This window comes from Dissoconium aciculare (genome assembly GCF_010015565.1).
Source record: "Dissoconium aciculare CBS 342.82 unplaced genomic scaffold K489scaffold_6, whole genome shotgun sequence".
Classification (NCBI taxonomy): Eukaryota; Fungi; Ascomycota; class Dothideomycetes; order Mycosphaerellales; family Dissoconiaceae; genus Dissoconium; species Dissoconium aciculare.
The window spans coordinates 308,723-326,853 of record NW_022984956.1 but is presented as its reverse complement, the minus strand read 5'-3'; the positions used below and the strand labels follow the sequence as shown (position 1 = coordinate 326,853).

Below are 18,131 nucleotides of genomic sequence, written 5' to 3'. Positions count from 1 at the left end.
GAAGAGTCAAGAGATTGTCGTAGCAACCAAGCCAGGAGCCTTGGAAGAGAAGGAGATGCCTTCTTCTATAGAAGTAATGAGTGTGGAAGAATGACCGAAGAACAAAAGGACGAAGTAGTTGGTAATGGTGGAGGTGAATGCAATGGATCAATCAGAACAATGGTGTGTACCCATGACATGCACGAAGACAGACCAGCGCTAAAGCACGAGAGTGACTTTCCTGGGGGAGTGTGAGTGAGATGTGCGCGAAGGAGTGTGTGGGTGCGAGTGAGTGAGTGAGGTGTGAGGTGTGAGGTGTGAGTGAGAAAAGACGAGTGAGTGAGTGACTGCATGTGCGTGTGTGTGTGTGTGTCTGCGGTGGATGCGCGTGTGCGTGTGAGCGAGTGATTGACGAGAGACTCTTTTTCCTCCCTCCCACGACCTGGAATGAATGATGAGATGGCGCCACGCCGGCGAAGACTGTCATGGTGATCGCCCTGCAAGCTTGTTCGGGAGTAGGAGCGTCGTCGACTGCGCGCCATCGAGACAAATCAGAGTGATGACAGCGTTGCAATCCGTCGCGCATTTCGGCGGCGGGTGCACGTACGTCTGCCCGCACATCTCGTCCGGTCTGGCACGGGGGTCCGGCGAGTTCACCACCAGGAGAGGCACGGCTGGGTGGAGGTTCGCGAGAGACTCGACGCGGTTTACGACTTGTGGCCGGAGGGTGGGATCTCATCAGACTGGGAAATTCTCACTAGTCGCAATGAAGATGAAGCAGCGCGGACAAGGTTAACCTGTCTTTGGTCAAGGGGAGGAGATCGATGAAAAAAAACCGTCGGGACCGAGAGATACGACCAATGCATGAGCGCGCTATACACGCGACGTGCGCCTCGGGAGCTGACCCCGGTCGTCGGAATCACACCTCTCTCCCCAACTGGGAATGAGCAAACACGGGAATTCTGCTGGCACACAACACGGCTGCTTGCTGCTTCCCACCACTCGCTTTCGGCGGCGGAGCAGGAGATCGTGAGTGTCACCTTAATCATGCCGAGCGCGATGAGGGACATGACTTGACTCGGATGGCACTCACGGAACTCGCGCTGGATACTAAATGCAGCCGCTTGTCTCTCATGCACCGTTGTTTAGGACATGTACGCGATGTACTTGTTTTACCTCGCCGTTAATTGATGAACGAATAAGTGTGGGACGGGATGATGACGGTAATAAGAGACCGATCAATGAATGGCCAGTGCGAGCAGCTCGGGAAAGGGTGACCGTTGCTTTCAAAACCGACGATGTGTTGTTTCGGGCCAGTGATGGGCGAGCAGCTGGACTCCGGCTCGACGGCGTCACAAACTGGGCCAGGAACATTATCCCAGCGATCGTCTGTGCGGTGCAACCCGGACGGCGCGAGCCCGGGGTACGTTGATCAGACACGGGTGGCTTGCCTCGATGGTGGGAACGGCAGCGATGGGCAGCGGTGCGAACGCATCCAATTTACAGTGCAGTCCTGCACCGCTGCATCATAGTAGTACTGTATTATGATTATCATCATTACTGTACTATCATTTTTATAGATGTGTAGCTGCCCAGGTGCAGAAGTGTCCATTGCAATATTGAGAGCGCGCTGTGCCGCATTGGGGAGGGATATGCGGGCTGGTGCTATCGACGGCGATATCGTCTGGACTCAGCTCTACATGGCTGCGATATTCGCAGCACTATCGCTTTGTTGACGCCGCAGATCGACAGTGTACTATTGCTGACCGTGTCTTCCTGTTCTTCTTCACGCTCCATCTCGATGCCATACCTTGGCGCCTTAAATCATTCGCAGAGCAGTTTTTTGGAGCTACCGAGGGATCTATTGAGGACTATTCCCCACCCATCTCCAGGACTGTGCTGATCATCAGAGACCAAGTATCGTACGTAAATGCGGTGTCCGCGAAGAAGGTTTTCACGCAGTCCATGTGACTACTACGAATCCATGCTACTCATTCTGTCATTGACGAACACGCATGTACCTGTTCAAGGGTGGTGAACAGCTGGGGATAGTGGATGGTCCAGGTGGAAAATAATCCATCTCCGCGAAGTTATTAACAGGGATCCTTCCGGCGGAGTATTACTATCCACGGAAAAAGTGCCGATGACCAATAAATGGGTTGTGGGCGCAAAGAAGCGAACGCCCAAATTCCGTCAGGACAAGAATGCCGAGCTTCAGATAGGCTTGTATTTGATATTTTTGGTATGATGTAGACGTGAACGAGTGGAGAAGTACCACCAGTGGACAAAATACAGCGGCAGTGTACTATTCCAGCACGGGTCTACAGTATTAAAATAATACGCCGCGGCAAATTGCCAGAGAAGTTAGAGTGGGCGGGCCGAAGCGATTCAGTCTATTCGATGGGATACCTAGGTATTGGTCGAATTCCAAACGAGGAAAAGCAACTGCGGAGGCGGCGGAGGGTAGGTTCTGTATGAGGAGATGATGTGCTGACATACAACCCGCCACTGTTCGTGCCTGGCATGCACACATGCAGATGTTCACCGAGGAGCAACAGGTCACCACAAAACGACATCTCGGTCTTCGGAATGCGGGCAACACATATCGAGATCGACTGCACGAAAGAAGGTGATCCGGGAGCGCAATGCGTCTCTGATCGCTCGATGTGTCTCTCACCCTGGTCTTTTATCGGGTTTTAGTGAGTGATATCTCGGGCACGTCACCGTGTATCGGCTCGTCAATTCGCCGAATGTTCTCATCACCAATCTAGAGATCACGTCTCAAACATCAGAGCAATGCGGGCGTCCAGAACCTCATAACGTGCCTTCTGGCTTCTTGTCTCTGTTTTGTTCTTCTGCCTTGCAAAATACGACGAGGTCTCAGACTTGATTTCACCTTCGCACACCAGACTCTTTACTTTGATGATCGTGCCACAATTCTCAACTCGGCGGGCCTGGGCCAGGGCCAGGGTCTGGCCGGTGTTCATGGCGCGGATACAACGAGGAGAGATGTGAATTTCGCTCATCAGCGACCCACCAGCCACGATGGTTCCTGATCATCGCAACGCGCAGAGCCTCTTCCACGAGCGATAAACCGGCTTCTTGTAGCTCGGATGTGACGATCGCTGATGTTTCGACCGCATTGTCTGCATGACATGACGGTGATGATCATGGTGATGATCATGATGTTGATACCATGTGTGTTGGTACTGTCGTCATATAGCAAGGTGCTAACAGACTGGGATAGGCCTGGACGCATCAAGTGGAAAAGCACGGGGCAAGGCACGAACGGAGAGGCGGAGATGGCGGTGGGGCCACCGTTCGGGCAAGAGATCAAATTGTCATCTTCAAACTTCTCCACTCCAAGGACGAATGAATGGATTGTTTGATTCGTCGAGTATCGACCCATGCAAATTCCACCCGTCACCCGGAATTTGTGTGCACTAATCATCGCCTGATGTGATGATCATGATGAAATGAAAGCACAACGATAAAACAATGTCTCAGGCACCTTTTTGTCGGAGGCTGGGTTATGCGACAACGAGGTGTCTCAGCCCGGCGACCGATTTTCCGTCAGATTTTAAGGCAAGGTAGGGTGTGAAAGCCAGCAGTCCCCTGATCCTCTGTCATTTACATGAGACAAGGGGAAAGTTGACGTGATATCGCGCGCACGAAGTATCGTCACTGGAACCCCGCCCCGCTCGCGGTCTGCACACACGCACGTGATATGATGCAGAACGCAGCTGAGCCTCCTCCACCAGAGCTACTTCCAGAGCGGAATTACTGTGTTGCCTCTTCACGTCTACACTACTCATGTGACTTGCCATCTGTCTTACGGGCTGTAGTCTGTTGAGTCATGCGAAGTGCTTTCGTCCGTCATTCGATATCAGCAAAAAGTCATGTTGCATCGGGCCGTCAACATTCACGCGGCTTGCTAGCTCAGCATGAGGAACCTTGCGCGAATTGTGTCGATACTATGATTGTTCAACGAAAGGCAGGACTTGCAGACCGTGGGGGTCCCAAGGTCGGTGGGTCAAGTTGTTGACAACGATGTGGTTGAATCGATCGCGCATGCACGAGTCAACCACGGACACGAGACATTCGAAGGATGGAAAAATCGTGAAGATGGAGAAACAGGCCATGCGTCGCATTGGATACTGAACATACGTGGTCGACCTGAATAACCGGTGGTCGACATTCGAGTCGCGTCTACCGTACCGTTATCGATATACAGTACCATCTACATGTCGCAGCCTACATGCATCGTGGAGTAGTATTCAGATACGGACTATTACAAGACACGGATACCGATTTCAGACTCGTGGCATTCTTTACTGTGAGGTCCGTGAGGTGGTGTGGCGCATGTGGGGACTGGAAGGCGTGAGGAGTACAGTACGTACTGTACTGGGTATGTACTTTGGAATCCATGCAGCCAGTTTGCATGACACGAGCTTCTCCCACTCCGAAGCTGCCGAGGCAATTTCGGGGGTGCCTGTCCGCCGCACACCCTCCACAAATCCATATGTGCCATCGCCCAAAGGTCCGGTAGACGCCACGCAGCAGATGACAATCGGCTAGGGAAATGCTACATGCGTGCTACATGTGTGCGACTAGACCCGAATTGTCAAGCTGTCGATCCCTGCGCCTAAAGCAGTGGTGGTCCTGTCGTGAGGAACACTAAAGCTAGGTACAGTATCTATTTTCTTCTATTGATTCTCACGATGCTTATCAGGTGCGTGGAGTGATATCGCTATTCACGAAGGTGTCTTCCTGTCACAAGACAACGTGGAGCACCATACGTGCGGGACATATCGATCGACTACGGGCGAAAGGGACAACGTGGATCAGCTGTTCGTGTTTGATACGTCGGTGTCCGATAGACCAGATGCGAGATCGATGGGACACATTCGTGTGTTCAAGGACATGACTGGACGGGTAGATCATGCAGAGCTGAATGTTGAGAACCGCCAGCCAACTCAAAGCCAGACCGTCTGACACTGTGAATCGTGAACAACCAGACAACAACGGGCGGGCGTTCATGTGAAAGTCTCCAGCCTTCAACGCCCTGGATGGTGAGTGCATCTGCCGGTCTTTGGAGATGAAGCAGGATTGGCTCGTACAGTAGAGGCAATGGGTGTATAACGAACACCTACTCCGTTCATATATTTTATAAGATCATCTCTTCCGATCAAGAAAGGCGTTGTAACATTCCGTCTTCGCCAGAGCATCGATCCTCAAACAGCCAGAGCGATTGTCGTCGACATCGTCCCCAGATACAGCGGCTTCAGGATCCCGAGAGAACGACAGCGGCTGTCATCAACGGCGCAAAGGTGATTCAAACATCGCAAGCTCCGACTGCAATTGGACAACTCGTGGACGATCTGCCTTTCTCCCGCGCGTTGTACACCATACTTTGCCCGTGGACCCCCTTCAACAAACCCTTGGAAAGCCTCAACCCCGCATTATCGCTATTGTAGCGATTGGGTTCACGGGGTGGCGGACGTTTTTTCGCGCGTGCAACGGCCATTACCATCAATCCCCATGTGCCGCCGCAATACCTTTTTATTATTTTCCTTCCTTCCCGCTCATTCTGCCCGACCGTCTACGTGTCATTGCTCGCCGGCGAGGTCAACTTTGTCTGGGCACGAAACCAATTCTCCTCTGTCCTCTTTCATACGTTCAACAATGGGTGCCACAACTGAGAATAAGCCCGCCGCGGTCGCTGTGAACCGCGAGCAGAGGCGCAATGATGCGCTCAAGCGGGCCATCGCTTTCTCCAAGTTCCCTCTCATCACTGGCCTGCTTTATTTCGCATGGCGCACCATCAGCATCATCCTGAGCTTCGGCTCCTCCAGCTGGAGCGAGCTGGCTGTTTTCATCGGATTCTTCGTGGTGGAGTGGACCTTCGCTAGTGAGTCCTGCAATAGAAATTCAGCAGTGGAAGACATTGCGAGATGTGAGGAGCTGACCACGAAATCTCAACAGTCTCGGGTTTGATGAACGCCCTACTTCTGCTCGGCCTCGGAAAGAACTGGACTCCTCAGCCGCGACTACGCGCCACTGGCAAGGACTTACCTAGAGTGGACGTTTTCTGCCCATGCTACGGCGAGGGCTTGGACATCATCACCGACACTCTCATGGCAATGCTGGACCAGGACTACCCCAAAGATCGCTACCGTGTCGTCGTTCTCGACGACGGTGGATCGGAAACTGTCCGCCAGCTCGTTATCCAGCTCAAGAGCTCCCACCCAGACGCCCAGCTCTACTATGCTGCGCGAGGCGCTGCGGTTAAGATCCACTCCAAGGCCGCCAACATCGCCTTTGGCATGGAACACGTCAAGACGCTTCCGGGAGGTGCCGCGCCATTCTTTGGTGTATTGGACATTGACATGATCACTGGCCGTGACTTCATTCGCGGCACTGTTCCATTCTTCGAGCAGGATGAGAAGGTCGCTTTGGCGGGTGCCCCACAGAAATTCTACAACCTCCCTCAAGGTTTCTGCCTTGCTCCGCGGTTCCACCTCGACTCCGATGTTATGCAGCGCCTTTTCGACGCCAGCGGCAAGGCCGTCTGCCAAGGTACTGGCTACCTCGCACGACGATCGGCATTTGAGCACATTGGAGGTTTCCCGACCATGGTCAAACAGGAGGACAGCTTCATCGTCACTATCATTCTGCAGGCATACGGCTTCAAGGCGCGCTTGGTTGAGGAAGAGCACCAGCACGGCATGAATGCGCTCACGTACACGGATATGGCCAAGCTTCAGGCCAAGTGGATGTCTGGTATTATCCACGGCTACTCTCTCTTCCTCCACCCCATCATCTCCGACAAGCCATTCGGTGTCAAGTTTGCAAGCATCATCCCCATCCTTCACATGACTCTTCTGCGATTCTGGATGATGCTCTCACTTCCCATGATCATCGCTTTCGCACGCTGCCAGGTTGTTCCCAGCAATGGCAACAGCTTGCTCATCTCGCTGGTGCTTAGCTTCGTTGCTTACTCATCGGCCTACATCCTCAACTGGTCCCTCTCCATCGCAGCCAACGACACCATTTCCCTCGACGATGGTGTGCGTCTCTGGAACTTGCCCTACCAGCTCAAGGGTGTGATGTGGCTCATCCACCACCAAATCTTCGGCGAGAACAAAATGGCCGCCTTCAAGACCACCGGTGCCGACGTCGCCGCCACCCGCAAACTCACCAGCAAGACCTTCTTCGGCCGCCTGTGGCGCACCATCACCGGCGACGGCGGCTGGATGCACCTCACCTACTTCGCGATCCTCGCCTACGTCGTCTCGCTGACCATCAACGAGGCCCTTCCTCTCCAGACCCGCTCCTACTATGCCCTGCTCACCTCCATCGCCTACCCACCCTTTGCCAAGATCATCCTCGACTGCACCTACAACGCCTTCGTGCCGATCCAATACGTCCTCAACCCTGACCCGAACGCGCGCACCCGCGAGGACTACCTCACCCGCGACGTCAAGACCGGCATTGCCCGACCTAAAAAGGAGTGCATTACCCCGCCCACCCCGGCTTTCTGGGGTACGGCCGGAATTACGGGTCTCACCTGGTTGTATTTTGGCCTGGCGCCGGTATGGACTGCGCTGTTTGCATGAGGCGTGTGGGTGTCGAATGGAGGATGATTTGCATTGGAGAGAGTCGGACAGACACAAGTGGTTACTATTCTTCTGCAAGAGGTTGGAGTTCTTTTTTCCCTACTCGTGCTGCGGATATGGATACGCGTTTTTGGAGATCTTTTTTCACATGCAAAACTACCCCCAGTCTATCTCTTGAATTGATCTTTCTGTCATCTTTTTGTAACACATCTTTTTCGTGTCCTTTGAATTGCTCCATATGTCCTACTGACGATATTTTGAATGATCGTAATTGCTTTCTGTGGTGGTGGAGGTCTGCGCACGACCGCGTGAGCGACCGTGTCTGACCTTCACTCCGCACATTTCCTTGCGGAAATTCCGACCGTCGATCTTTCCCCGCCCACACACGAGGAGCACGCCGAAAAAATGCCGTCCACGGGTGTCTGACAACTTGGGGTTGAATCGCTAGGGTTGCCTTGTCTCGGGCTCGCCGGTCCTGTGTCACCGCAACACATCTTCACGACGACAACACGCCTTCCTCGAGGACAAACATTCTCGTTGTCGATAGGATTTCCGCAACGAATGTCCTTTTCCACGCTCTTCCATTCCGGCCGAGAAGAAGTAAAGAATATCTCACAACTCGAGGCAGCAGCTGTGACATTTGCCGCAGTGCAAGGTCAGCTGAGCGATGTGGAGTGTGTTGTTGAGGCGCGGTCAGCGATTAAGGAAAACCTTCTTCCGGCCGCATTCAGCTCTGACACAACACACCGCGCAAGGACATCCCGCGCAAGCGAGCAGGACGATTTGGTTGCAACAATGAGGGTTTGCGCAGCCTGGATTCAGGTATCGTGAAGGCGACATCGAACTTAGGGGTAGTCCTGTGATAAGAGAGTGTGCATCTCGCTCAGTCTGGTTCATTCGCCGTGTCCGTATTCACCCGGGGAAGTATGGTCAGGTAGTGCATGTTTCCGTTGGTGACAGGGCAGATATCAAAGAGTTTGGGGATATGGCAATTGCTTCCAGGACGACCTTACACGGCGATGCCTTTCTTTATGAGACTGTCCATCCACAGTGATCTTCATGGCTCTCCAGACCGCACGGCGATGCTCGCTTCGAGGAACGCCCTGCCTTGCAAGGTCTCGACATATATCGAGGGTTAGATCTAGCATGACAGACATCGCAAGCGCATCTCGCTTCGAAACACCCAGCATCTGATATCGTCTGCACAGGTGAACGTGGTCGGGTGGATTGTTTGTTAGGGTCAGATAAAAGTAGCACTCACTCCCCACGTTGTTCTGCTTAGTTTTCGTGCTGCATGGGACAACCCCAACATCATCACAGGCGCATGATGTACAGTGCAAGACTCATCATGACAGCACAAAAGCTCAATCAAAGGATTCTATCTCGAGTATGACATGCGACCCGATCAAGTCACCGCTGATGGATGCGACCCACAGATAGAGTATCGTTTGTATGATCAAGCAAGGTTTCCAAGGTTTGTAAAGAAGCGCGTAAACACATACAATAGATCGACGAGACTTTTTTTCTCTCTCTCGCTCTCACCCAAGCTAGCAGATCTGCATCTTCGTTAGTACTGTAAACCATTTTGCATGTGCATGTGCATGGCAAGCAAAGAGCTTGATGTCTTGCCTGCAGGAGTGCAATAATACATGCACATACATCATGGCGAGGAGATATGTGTGCATGTGGCGCAGGCGGCGGCGATAGGACCTGCTTCCAGCACACGCACACACACACGCACACATATATATCTGGAGGACGAGTCTGTATACGATCTCTTCATGTTCGGCTCCCCAAGCGGGGTCGTGACAGATGCAAGGCAGAGTTGCAGGACACAATGCTTTGCTGTGTGTGCTGTGTGACGATGTAACGTACCTGAACACGATCAAGGAACAGAGAAAGAAAAGGTGGGGTACATATGTCACGATTGATGAGAGGGAGGGACAGAGAGAAGAGGCGCGGAATCCTTTGAGGGGAAATGACTGCATGCGGCACCACACCCACCCATTTCTCTAACCACACGCCTGCAGGACAGTACTTGATGTGGAGTCTATGGTGGGAATTGGAGGGTGAGGGTGCCCAGGTCGTCCGCCAACCAGCCAGCAGCACACCCACAGCTTTTCTTCTCTCTTCCGACCGAGCGAGGATTTTTTTGACGCCGGCTCCGCGCGGGGTCCGCCCGCTTTGACATATGTTCAGTGCCTGACGCTAATGTGCTGTCGATCATTACTTTCTCCTGTCAGCTCTGGACACACACCCAACCAATAGGTAGTCGTCGCTACGTACATTTCCTCCCACACCGCCAATGATGAAGTGCTGGTATATACAACGATACATGCACTGTTCCTAGATCCAGGATTTCCCAGGCACTGTACTGCATCGTCGGCGCGCCGACTTATCGTCACTTGTTCAGTCGAATTGGATGTGCCAGAAAAGACGCCGAACTTCTTTCGAATGAGGGGCCACACACCACCGCGCACACACTATCATCACTTTCACTAGTTTTTTTTCTTGAATAGCGCACCAAATTCAGCAACGAATGATGATTGTCGGTATGAAGGTACGGTCTTGGAGAGTCTTGCGCGACTGCAATGAATCGCGTCGTGGGAAGCGGCCAAAAGATTTGGTCTGAAGAGGCACGCTTGCATGTGAAAGTCCACCGAGGAAGAGATCAAACTTATCCGGTTTTGACCTTGCTCGACCTAGACAGCACAATACATGACCCGATACCTGTAACAAATCAACCGGCTGCTCCATCTTCCACCACCGCCATCATCATCGTCGTGGTCAACGACGGACGGAATGATGTACACCCTTGTCGCCAATCCTGGTCCAACCACAGACTTTCCTCTACCCCACAATCCGTCCAACAACAGTTCATGTCAATCCCCACAAAATGACGAAACCTTGATTTGTCCGTGATGAAAGGGAAACACCTTTTCTCCCGCCGACATCATGTCCGTGAAATGATGTAGAAGGGTAAAACTTCGGTCTCCCTGTGTCAAAACCGCCCGACGACGTGACAACACCCTCTTTCCCCCACCGTCTTCCACAATCTGATGATCGCCCGCGGCACGCCTCGATTGGTTTGGCCTTTCCTTTCGAGCATGTCCCTAAACCGACCTGCATCAAGCCGGCCGAGGACGCCGCCACGCGGGCAACCACGGAGAAAGTCCGCCTGTCAAGCGCAGCCCCGCCCGTCGCAGCCTCAATGCGACGCCGTCGGAGAATGGAGGAGACCCACAACTACAGCATCCCGAGAAGCGCTGAGCAGTCCGAGGCTTATTCCTGCTTGTGTTCAGCTTCGCTGTGCTTGGTCTTCTCGGCCTTTGACATGAGAGAGTTGGTGGCAATGGCGGCGGTGGTGGTATCGTCCCAAGCATGTATACAGTACCACGCCGTCGCTTTATCTAAATCGAGTCTATGTGGGTGCTGTCACCACACACACACGTCTTCCTTTCGAAAACCCCATCCGAGCGTCGTCCACGCGCGATCCTACTACCGTCGTGTCGCCGTAGGTACCCAAAGCCATTCATAGATTGTAGATACATCGAGGTGTATATCCCTGGATTTTTGACAGCGAGGTTGTTGTCCCTGTCTTTACCGCCTCGGAACGCGCCCAAGGTCTCTCCACCGTACCATACCATGACCGCTGCACACGCTGTTGTGGAGTCTCTTCATGCACCCCAAGCGTACCGCTCTCTCTCCACGATCGTGCTCCTCCTTCGGCGTATGTGTATATGGATGTACACTGTAGTTCGTTTCCCTGGTCCTGGATTCCCCACCCTTGCAGATCCTTTTCTTTGGTCTTTCGCAAGTCCTCTATCGGGAACAGTAGTGTACCATACCGTCCGTGATTTGTCCACTGTGAATGTAACTACTCAGGGTGTTGTGGTTGTGGGATTGCAGATCTGTCCCTCGATTCAGGTCCGTATCTTTCCTCCTCGCAGGACGATCGGTGTCGAAGAGTAGGAAAACCAATACTTTTGGCAACCTATCCGTAGCGGAGTCGAGAAAGACAAGAGAGATGCAGAGAGAGAAAGTTCCACGAATGTCCATCTCGCCGAGGGGTGATCTTCGTTCCCTTCGCACGATGGACGACGCCGCTGCTGATCGTCCACAGCGCGCGATGCAACAATGTCAATCACGGTTCCCGCTCCTTCGCTCGTATATCTTTTCTTTCCTTTTTCCAAGACACGTGTGTTTCTAGAGTGCCAGCGCGGTGATACATGAGGCGGCGACACGTTCGTCGATCTTAGAAGCGTTGATCACAAAAGATCGCTACAGGGCAATGACTAGAAATGGGAATAGGCTGGAAGAGGCTGGAAGACGAGTTCCTGCAGTCTATGGCGATTCGTTTCCTTCCGCCTCATCCCCGGTTTTGTGCGGAGACAGGTTGAATACGCGGAAAATGAGTTGTCTCGTCCGGCGCAGAACAACACACTCGGTGACATAGAGACGCGCCGCAGTGTTACATTGCAATATGCACACAAGTCACAACCACGAAGGACATCCGCCTGCCTGCCTGCCTACCTGTCTCCCACACAGAGACATCGATGAGTCGGAGTCTGCAGCAGACAGGCGATGGACACACACAAGAGAAAGCTAAACCACGCCGCAGAAGGTCTTCTGGCGTGGGCGTGCTCAACGCTTTTGACGCTCCCTCCGAAGCTGCGGATTCAACGCGGGTGGGAGGTTTGTTTCCTAGGTGGTTCGAAACACGCATGAGTGTCGCGTCGCAGGGTGTAATAAGAGAATACGTCGACGAGTGGAAAACATCCTCATCCGACGACGACGACGTGTTTGGATAACGTCTGGGGAAAAGACGGCCGTTGATGAAAACGGGCGTTCGGGTCAGGCGTGTCAGATTGGACGGGACGCGGAAGCCGGTCTGTCCACCACCCCGTCGTAAATCCCATGACTTTTCCCCCTGTTCCTCGGTCCAAAAGCCGTTGTGCCAATGCATTTCCCCGAGAGTTTGCTAGTCGATTAGTTTCCACCCCCCTACTACCTAGGCGTGCCCATCACCCGTTCACGCCGTTCATCACACAGTACTACCTAGTAGCATTTCACTCATTTCAAACTCCATCCTCACATCCTCTCACGACACTCTCACGAAAGGCACTGTACTATGCAGTAGTGTCCCTGTAGTCGCTACAGTGTGAGGCCCATCGATTCAACTCATCTGCACTCACTCACTCACCAAGACCGGACTCCGAACTGGTGAGAGACGAGACCAGGTCTGTCTGATCCCTGCTGCTACAGTACATACAGTACACAGACAGATTGCGGCATCTCTTTCATTCTCTCTCCGTACCTGGTTCTCACCGTTTACCCTCCCTCGGCCCGTGTCTTGTCACCTGCCTGCCCCTGCCCGCTGCCCCATGCCCGGTCCTGGCGGCGGCATCTCGCCTAGCAGCGGAGTTTGATGAAGGTGCGCCGCCCAAGAATTGATGAATTTGATGATCAATTGATGATGATGATCATCATTCTCGTCGTGCTTGTATTCAATGTCCACCTCCGCCCACTACTCGACACTACTCTATCCGTTTTCCGTCCATCCATTCAGGCATGGGCGGACCCGGCCACCAATTTCACTTCGGCGTCGGTACATTGTTTCCCCACACGCGATCTCATGAGTCGATTGTGTCTCGTCTCCCGTCGTCTTTCCTCGCAACGACGATATGTGGAATGGTCTTTGTCCCACCTCCTTTTGCCTTCCCTTCTGGCACACCCGTAGACCCATACCCATACCCATGCCCATGCCCATGCCCACCGCGCGTGAGGACGTATTGTATGCGCATACTCCACTTGCATTGCATCAATCGGTGGCAGCCTTTCCCCACCCGTTTTCCCTCCATCAGATACACGACTCTATCGGGCGACACTTGTCTCTCCCTCCAAATAACTAGATCTCGACCGTCCGTGATGATTGAAAAGCCTCCGGTAGTGCCGTTTCTCTCGTAGCCATCCAATGCGTCGACACTCTTCTGCCTTGTAACATATCTTCCCTTTATTTGGTTGTCACGCCCGCCTTCAATCTTTCCACATCCTCGCTCGCTCTCCCGACCAACCAGCTTGCTCTCGAGGGCCAATACATACCACACATTCGCCATTGTCGGCTATCGCGACATTTTCATTTCTTCTGCTCGACATCGTCTGGACGGTCGACGCATCTAGAATCCTCGTATTCGCCTAACCCGCCTTCATCGAATACTGTTGCGCTCCGCGCATCACCGAATTCACCATGGCCGCCAGCATCGCCGAGTTGCCCATCATCACCAAGTTGGAGCAGACCTTCAGAATTCGACCGTCAACACCAGTCGCTGCCGGTATAACACAATTGCCTGCAGGCGACCAGGTCGGTGTACCGATCGTTCTGCCGAAGATCCTATGCTTTGGGAGAAGTGCAGCGCTGCCGGAGGAACATTTGGTGGAGGCGCTCAAAGTCGCGACTGCAGACGCCATCGCCGAACTTCCCCACCTTTGCGGCAAGATTTCCCTCGCCAACGAAGCCACCCGCCGATGGCAACTCGAGATCGAAGAAGATGCCTCGGTGTTGTTCCGCGTGCGATACTTCCCCGAGAAATCCTACCAGGAGTACGAGCGCCTGAAATGGCCGCCACACATGTTGAGGCGCGAGGAGCTCTCGCTGTCCAAGTACCCCATCAAGGGCGTCGGTACCTACAACTTTGCCGTCCAGGCGAACATGATCCAGGATGGCCTCATTCTCGCCCTGCATATGAGCCACATTCACTTCGACGGCTACGCCCATGCCCTAATCGAGTCCGTCTTCGCCCACCACTTGTGCAGAGCCATCGCACAGAAACCGGGTAAATTGTCTGGAATCATCGTTCCGGAGGCATTGGACAAGAGCGTGGCGTATGGCACACAACCGGCGCGACCCATCCTCGAATGGGAGGACTGGCGAGCAGCTCCTCCGCCAATGAAACTCGACGGCGTCTCGGAGGAACAGCTCTCGCAGCTCTTCGTGGCCTCGATGGCGAACTTCTCTGTCTCGTTCTGGAAATTCTCCGCCAAAGAACTCGCCCGGATCCGACAGGAAGGGCAAGACACAACCCCCGGCGCCAAAAAACTCTCTCTCGCCTCCTGCCTGCACGCCTACCTCTGGAAGGCCGTCGTGCGCGCCCGCCGCCACGACCCCGAGCAGCGCACCCTCTGCCTCACCCCCGTCCAGACCCGCGGCCGCATCAAGGAGATGCACCCGCAATGGTCCGGCAGCGCCCTCGTCTACAGTCGCGCGCACGCCACCGCCGGCGAAGTCGAAAAGGCACCCCTCTTCGACCTCGGCCGCCGCCTGGAGAAGGGCGTGGCGCGCTGGACACCGGCCCTGATCCGCGAATACTGGGGCTCGATCGAAGCCTGCGAGGACCTGTCGACCATCCAAGCCAACACCGACCGCGCCAATGGCCCCGACGTCGAATTCTCCAACATCAGCAACTTGCCCTTCCACCGCACCGACTGGGGCAACGGCCTGCACGCCGCGGCCTGGCGCTGCACGGAGCTCGCTTTCACCGACGGATACTTCATCGTCGCGCCCAAGCACAACAATGGCGACATCGAGGTGCTGTGCTACATGACCAAGAACACCCTGGCCAATTTGATCGAGGACCGCGATTTCCGTCGCCGCGCAGAGTATGTCTGCTCCGGAGACGTCGGTATCGACGCCCGCATTGCCGCTACTGAGCCGGCGCCGCGCGCCAGGTTGTAGAGGAGCAATCCTCGTCTCATCATTTGCTTCTTCCGACACCCCCTTTCCCCCCTTGAATCTCTGTTTTGTGTGTTTGAATTTTTTGCTGCTCACTATATACCACGGCACCGTCGCCAATCTCTTTGGACACTGTTTTGTTTCTTCATCTTTGTTAGTTCGTCGCCCCTTTCTTGCACATCTCGAGAGGTGGACAGCGGTTCAAAGGATCGCTCCACCGAGTCTGGCGAGGAGGGGGGCGAGGCGACATGGGCGGCGTAATCAACAGGAGTTTTCGGAATCCTCTTCACAATAAGCATACAGGGGGAGAGTTGTCTTCTCTCCCTCTCTTCCGGCCAGGCGCACAAAGGGCGCATTGGAACTTTCTTCAGATACCATCTTTACTTTTACCATAGCTTCCCTCTTCTCTCTTCCAACGAGGGAAATGGAGAGGGGGAGAGAAAACTAGAACAAATTAATGCCATTCATGAAAACCAAATCGGTCCTCATCTCAGAAATCTTCAATCCGGTCTCAAAAGTAGATTTCGTTCATTCGTTTGTTCCTTGACGCTCCTGATCCTCCTCGCAACTATCATCCAAGCAACCAAGGAACGATGCTGTGACGCTGTCGTCCACCCGCATCCCCCTTGTCTTGGGATCACTGGCAGCAACGTCCCCGTTCTCACCCTCCCCCCAATGACAAACGATGCTCCTGGCATTGGACAAACCCCCAAGAAGGAAAACCTTTCAGCCCCTCCTCCTCCTGACTTCATCGCCCGGGGAAGATGGTGGGCACTTCCTCGACCCGATCGTGATACAACGCCCGGAACAGACAGCGCATCCCATGGTCTTCGGGGAAGCATTGGCAGTGTTCGCAGAATTGCCCTTCCTCTCCGTCCTCGTCCCCATCAGTGTCATCCTGAGTCTGTCCGCCTGTTTCGTCATCGTCGTCGCTGGGATTGTTGTGATCGTCGGGCTGAGTTTTGGGATCGTGAGGGTCTGTCCCTATCCCGGATGCGGCGGCGGCGGCTACATGTGAAGCAGCGGGAGGAGGCAGGGCAGCGGGTGATCTTGACGGAGGTCGTGGATGAAGAGTCGCGGGCTGCTTGGAGGGAAGTCTACTGCTGCTGCTGCTGCTTGACGAAGAACGGTTGTTCGGATGAGCTTTTTCTCTCGGGCCCCTCTGGTAGAAGCGGCTACCATGTCTCATCATCTCACGTTTTGAGCTGGTCGGCTCCGTGCTGCTCTGGGCGGTGGATCCCATGTCATGGACTAAGGGCGGTGGTCTCGGAAGAATGCTTCGTCGAGCCACCACGATCTCTGCTGCGTCGGGTTGTTCGATAGATCTCCCCGGCGGTCTCTCCGACTCAGTAGGGCGCTTGACGATGGTCATGGATGACTGCTGCGGAGGAAGGAGTGCAGTTTTTGGCCTCCCGCGCTTCCTCGGTTGTACTGCAATCTCTTCTCCTACCGTCTCGTTGTTGCCCGATTTTGCAGAACGTCGTCGAAGCTTGTTGCTGTCACCGGGAGTAATCTGGCTTGTCGCCGCCTTCGCTGTTGTCGTCGTTGGCATGACCAACTTCGCCCCTGAAAAATGAGGCCTCATTGTAAGGCGAGTCATGAGACTCTGCTTCACATCGCTAAACCTGACATAGTCCCTTCGGCAGACGAAAGGTTTCTCCTTGAGAAGAGCTGTGTCGATGTTCGATTCAAGTCTTATGTGGGTGTCCCTGAAGTCGTCCTCTTCGCCAGAGTTCCATTGTCTCATGTTTTCCTTCACGGACTTCTGGTCGATCAGCCAGATGTGGCCTTCCAAGTCGATGAAATGACATACTAACGAGACAGACCGAGTCAGCCGTGTGTGGTTGGCGACTGGAGATTAATGGGACTTTTGCAAACGAACCATTTCCACAACGAAGAAACCTCAACACGGGTCTTCCTTTTTCCACAAGAACCGGGAGTCCTTGATCCCCACACGCAGATAAATCGCCCGTCGTCACGAACACATCGCGAGTGGCAGATTCGGAGCCATCGGGGGTCGCATCCGCAGAGTCCACGACTTGATTTTCAACGCCTTTCGTCGCTCCAATCGAGTGCCGAAGAAGTCGAGACCGCTGGACGGGGAAAAGGACGAGGTCATCGTCCTGGATCAAGTTCCAACCTGAGATCGGTGGTCAAATTTACCTCTAACTCCGACAGATATTCGTAGGATGTCATCACCATAGTCGCAGAGAGCACGGAAGAAATTAACGTATTCGCGAACAGAAAACAAAAGACTTTACCTTCCAAACCCACAGCTTTCGCAACACAAACATATGTCCCTTTCTTGAACACTTTTTCCCGACCGGTGAAACTTCGACAGATGAATGCTTCGGGGTTGAGACTGCGCACTTCGTCAAACGTACATTCCTGCCACTCAGGAGGGTTGCGATCCCGCTTATCCCTTTGGAGGCCAGACATGGCTGCAATGTAATGTGGTTGCGGTCGAGTTTGAGCCCTTGCATCTCATCCCTCGCAGGGAGATCGGAACTTAAAACAACGATAGAGCCTTGTTGAGGATCCGCAGGCAGCCATGTCGTTCTTGTGGAACGAGGGGGACTTATAATAGACACCCGGTCTCTTTCATTTGGCTGTGGTTACGGACCATGTACACAGATATAGGAGTGCGCGCACGTCGTACAGCAGGATCGCTGTTTCTGATCAGGCCAGTAGGCTTCTTCCCTGGAAATGTACAGCCCTTCGTCACTCTGATTCTGGCAGGTGGAGGTAGAGACCCTCCACAAGCCGCCAGAGGGATGTGTGACGCTATCTTCTGCGCTGGTAGT

At 53.8% G+C, this 18,131-nt stretch overlaps 7 protein-coding genes across 7 annotated transcripts; 3 read left to right on the top strand and 4 right to left on the bottom strand.

The window, feature by feature from the left end:
* Window positions 1-46: 46 nt before the first annotated feature.
* On the bottom strand, window positions 47-914 carry K489DRAFT_213846 (uncharacterized protein). The gene has a single exon (XM_033599676.1). It carries the CDS (start codon window positions 716-718, stop codon window positions 152-154), a length of 567 nt encoding a protein of 188 aa, XP_033459710.1. The 5' UTR covers window positions 719-914; the 3' UTR covers window positions 47-151.
* Window positions 915-2,851: 1,937 nt separating this feature from the next.
* Window positions 2,852-3,326, bottom strand: K489DRAFT_380041 (uncharacterized protein). The gene has a single exon (XM_033604796.1). The coding sequence runs from the start codon at window positions 3,236-3,238 to the stop codon at window positions 3,005-3,007; it is 234 nt and encodes a 77-aa protein (XP_033459709.1). The 5' UTR covers window positions 3,239-3,326; the 3' UTR covers window positions 2,852-3,004.
* A 2,338-nt stretch (window positions 3,327-5,664) lies between these two features.
* On the top strand, window positions 5,665-7,598 carry K489DRAFT_370311 (glycosyltransferase family 2 protein; the record flags this gene model as incomplete). The annotated part of the gene is made up of 2 exons (XM_033603124.1): window positions 5,665-5,890; window positions 5,965-7,598. 2 exons carry the CDS (start codon window positions 5,665-5,667, stop codon window positions 7,596-7,598), a joined length of 1,860 nt encoding a protein of 619 aa, XP_033459708.1.
* A 3,201-nt stretch (window positions 7,599-10,799) lies between these two features.
* On the top strand, window positions 10,800-11,714 carry K489DRAFT_213714 (uncharacterized protein). The gene has a single exon (XM_033599674.1). It carries the CDS (start codon window positions 11,022-11,024, stop codon window positions 11,568-11,570), a length of 549 nt encoding a protein of 182 aa, XP_033459707.1. The 5' UTR covers window positions 10,800-11,021; the 3' UTR covers window positions 11,571-11,714.
* Window positions 11,715-11,838: 124 nt separating this feature from the next.
* On the bottom strand, window positions 11,839-12,664 carry K489DRAFT_213713 (uncharacterized protein). Its single transcript, XM_033599673.1, has one exon. The coding sequence runs from the start codon at window positions 12,562-12,564 to the stop codon at window positions 12,070-12,072; it is 495 nt and encodes a 164-aa protein (XP_033459706.1). The 5' UTR covers window positions 12,565-12,664; the 3' UTR covers window positions 11,839-12,069.
* A 688-nt stretch (window positions 12,665-13,352) lies between these two features.
* Window positions 13,353-15,812, top strand: K489DRAFT_380039 (uncharacterized protein). Its single transcript, XM_033604795.1, has one exon. It carries the CDS (start codon window positions 13,846-13,848, stop codon window positions 15,328-15,330), a length of 1,485 nt encoding a protein of 494 aa, XP_033459705.1. The 5' UTR covers window positions 13,353-13,845; the 3' UTR covers window positions 15,331-15,812.
* A 263-nt stretch (window positions 15,813-16,075) lies between these two features.
* Window positions 16,076-17,766, bottom strand: K489DRAFT_409806 (uncharacterized protein; the record flags this gene model as incomplete). Its single annotated transcript, XM_033607630.1, has 3 exons — window positions 16,076-17,139; window positions 17,210-17,467; window positions 17,589-17,766. 3 exons carry the CDS (start codon window positions 17,764-17,766, stop codon window positions 16,076-16,078), a joined length of 1,500 nt encoding a protein of 499 aa, XP_033459704.1.
* Window positions 17,767-18,131: the final 365 nt, after the last annotated feature.

Coding starts and splice junctions, on each gene's coding strand:
- K489DRAFT_213846 (XM_033599676.1), bottom strand. CDS start 718: ATGAGATCCCACCCTCCGGCCACAAGTCGTAAACCGCGTCGAGTCTCT.
- K489DRAFT_380041 (XM_033604796.1), bottom strand. CDS start 3,238: ATGCGTCCAGGCCTATCCCAGTCTGTTAGCACCTTGCTATATGACGAC.
- K489DRAFT_213714 (XM_033599674.1), top strand. CDS start 11,022: ATGTGGGTGCTGTCACCACACACACACGTCTTCCTTTCGAAAACCCCA.
- K489DRAFT_213713 (XM_033599673.1), bottom strand. CDS start 12,564: ATGCATTGGCACAACGGCTTTTGGACCGAGGAACAGGGGGAAAAGTCA.
- K489DRAFT_380039 (XM_033604795.1), top strand. CDS start 13,846: ATGGCCGCCAGCATCGCCGAGTTGCCCATCATCACCAAGTTGGAGCAG.